The 2,292-nt window shown below is 37.7% G+C and overlaps 1 protein-coding gene across 1 annotated transcript in view; it reads left to right on the top strand.

Annotated features, from left to right (window-relative positions):
• The window catches only part of FANCA (Fanconi anemia, complementation group A), a 64,284-nt gene that overhangs the window by 10,451 nt on the left and 51,541 nt on the right, over positions 1–2,292 (top strand). The window contains exon 7 of the mRNA XM_008563561.1: positions 235–308. Coding sequence (XP_008561783.1) covers positions 235–308 — 74 coding nt within the window. The remainder of the gene's footprint in view (positions 1–234; positions 309–2,292) is intronic.

Here is a 2,292-nt window from a genome sequence, read left to right as displayed (position 1 = left end):
TCGGAGCCTGGGCAGGGAGGAGGTCAGGCCCTGCACAGCAGCAGGAGTGGAGAGGAGAAGGGAGTGAAGGGTGTATGTCTGAAGGCTGAGTGAACTTGAAAACCATAAAACGCGTGTCAGGCTGTGCTCGTTACTCCACTTTAATTTTCAATAGGGTAAGGTGGTTAAAAACCTAGGCTGAAGATTTGTAGGAAATGCATGCATAAAGGACTCATACACTGTTATTTCCTTCAGAATTCTTTGTTGCTTGAAGCTCTGTGGCGTCTTGATGCACAGCGCGTTGTGAGCCTCCAAGAGCTGCTGGAAAGGTAGTGTGCTAGTGACTGCTCAGTGTCACCTCAACGTTACATTTCTTTTTTGCAATCTAGTTTAGTATAGATTATTTATATTTCAAATCCAAAAATCGCCTAGAGAAAGTATCTTTTATTTAAAGAGAACATTTGTTGTAATTGAAGTCTTTATCATGCACATTTTCTTTGTATGAGATATGTCTTGTGATAATAATATGTTTAAAAGCTAAAAAAGATGTCCAGGTAAATGTGGTCGATAGAATACATGCAGCTACTTTCGTCCCCTCCTGAAATTCCATTAAGAGTTAGAAAAGGGACTTTATAAAAAGGTGTAACCCCATAGAGATAGAAGAGTATAGGAGAGGCAATAACAGAAACAAAATTTTGAATCAGGAAACAGATGGACCAGTAGTAAACAACCTAGAAAACTTGAAGACCTGTCCTGAGCCAGCAGGTGGAAAGAAGCCAAGCCAGTTCATTGTCTTCGTTCCTAAAACACTCGTGTTGATGACACCAGGGAGGTGAAAGACTCAAAAGGACTGATTGAAAGTATATCTAAAAAGCATCTGGAACCTCAGGTGCCCTCCCTTGCTGCTTCCCAGCCCAGCAGAAGGCTAGAGGGTTACGTGCTTATCCTCTGGTCTAGTTTGGGAGACTGTCAAGCAGTTGGAAATGCCATGCTGAAACCAGGTGGTGGTGTGGCACCAGCTCACATTGGGATTAAAAGCTGGACTTCTTCCTTATACCAAAAAAATTCCAGATGAATTAAAGAGAGAGAAAAAATGAAAATATGAAAGTGCTCGAAGTCATAGAGGAATGTTTTTATAATCTTGAAGTAGGAAGGCTTAATTATTATATAACACACAGAAACTATGAAAAAAAAAAAGATTAGTAAATTTAACTAAATGGAAAACACATTTCTTAACACATACACACATAATGTCAGAACACCAAAATCTGTGAAGCAGAAATGGGCAGAACTGAAGGGAGAAATAGACATTCCAACAATAATCGTTAGAGACTCCAGTACATTCTTTCAGTAATGAATAGATTGAGTGAGATTAGCAATGATGTAAGAAGACATGAACACACGTACCAACTTGCCTTAGCTGACAACCATAGATCATTCCTAGTTGTAGCTAAATGCACATTTATAAGTACATGTGGAACAGTCTCCAGGATGTAGCACCAAGTTCAGGCCATAAAACAAGTTGGAAAAAATTTAAAAGGGGTGAAACGATTCAAAATATGTTCTCCAACCACAAAGAAATTTAATTAAGATCAACAACAGAAGGATTTGTGTAAAATCCACAATATTTGGAAATTAAACACACTTCTAAATATTGGGTCAAAGAAGAAATCACAAAAGAAATTAGAAAATGCCTTGAGATGAATGAAAACAAAAGCAATATACCAAAATTTATGGGAGCAGCTAACAAAATGCTTTGAGGGGAATTTATAGCTAAAAGCCTGTATTTAGAAAAAGAATGTTTTCAAATCAAGAACAAAAGCTTTGACCTGTAGAAACTAGAAAAAGAACAAACTAAACCCGAAGCAAGAATAGGGAAGAAAATAATAAGAATTAGAGTAGAGAGCAATAAACTAAGAGACAAAAAAATAGAAAAAAAAAATCAATGAAAAAAATTGGTTTTTTGGAAAGAGTAACAAAATTGACAAATTGGGCCAGGAAAGGGGTCCCAATAGAAAAAAAAAATCAATGAAAAAAATTGGTTTTTTGGAAAGAGTAACAAAATTGACAAAACTCTAGCAAGACTGACCAAGTAAAAGGGACCCAAATAACCGAAATCAGGAGTACAAGAAGGGCCATCACTACTGATCTTACAGGAACTAGAAGCACTGTAAGGGATGCCATAGCCAATTTGTACGTCAGCAAATTAGATGACATGGAAGAATTTCTGGAAAGACGCAAATGACAGAAACCAACTTAAAAAGAAAAAATCTGAGGGGCCGGCCCGGTGGCGCACTGCTACAGTGCGCCGCT

Source organism: Galeopterus variegatus, unplaced genomic scaffold (assembly GCF_000696425.1).
Source record: "Galeopterus variegatus unplaced genomic scaffold, G_variegatus-3.0.2 Scaffold174, whole genome shotgun sequence".
NCBI classification, from domain to species: domain Eukaryota; kingdom Metazoa; phylum Chordata; class Mammalia; order Dermoptera; family Cynocephalidae; genus Galeopterus; species Galeopterus variegatus.
The sequence above is the reverse complement of the archived record's forward strand: the minus strand, read 5'-3'. Positions and strand labels throughout refer to the sequence as shown.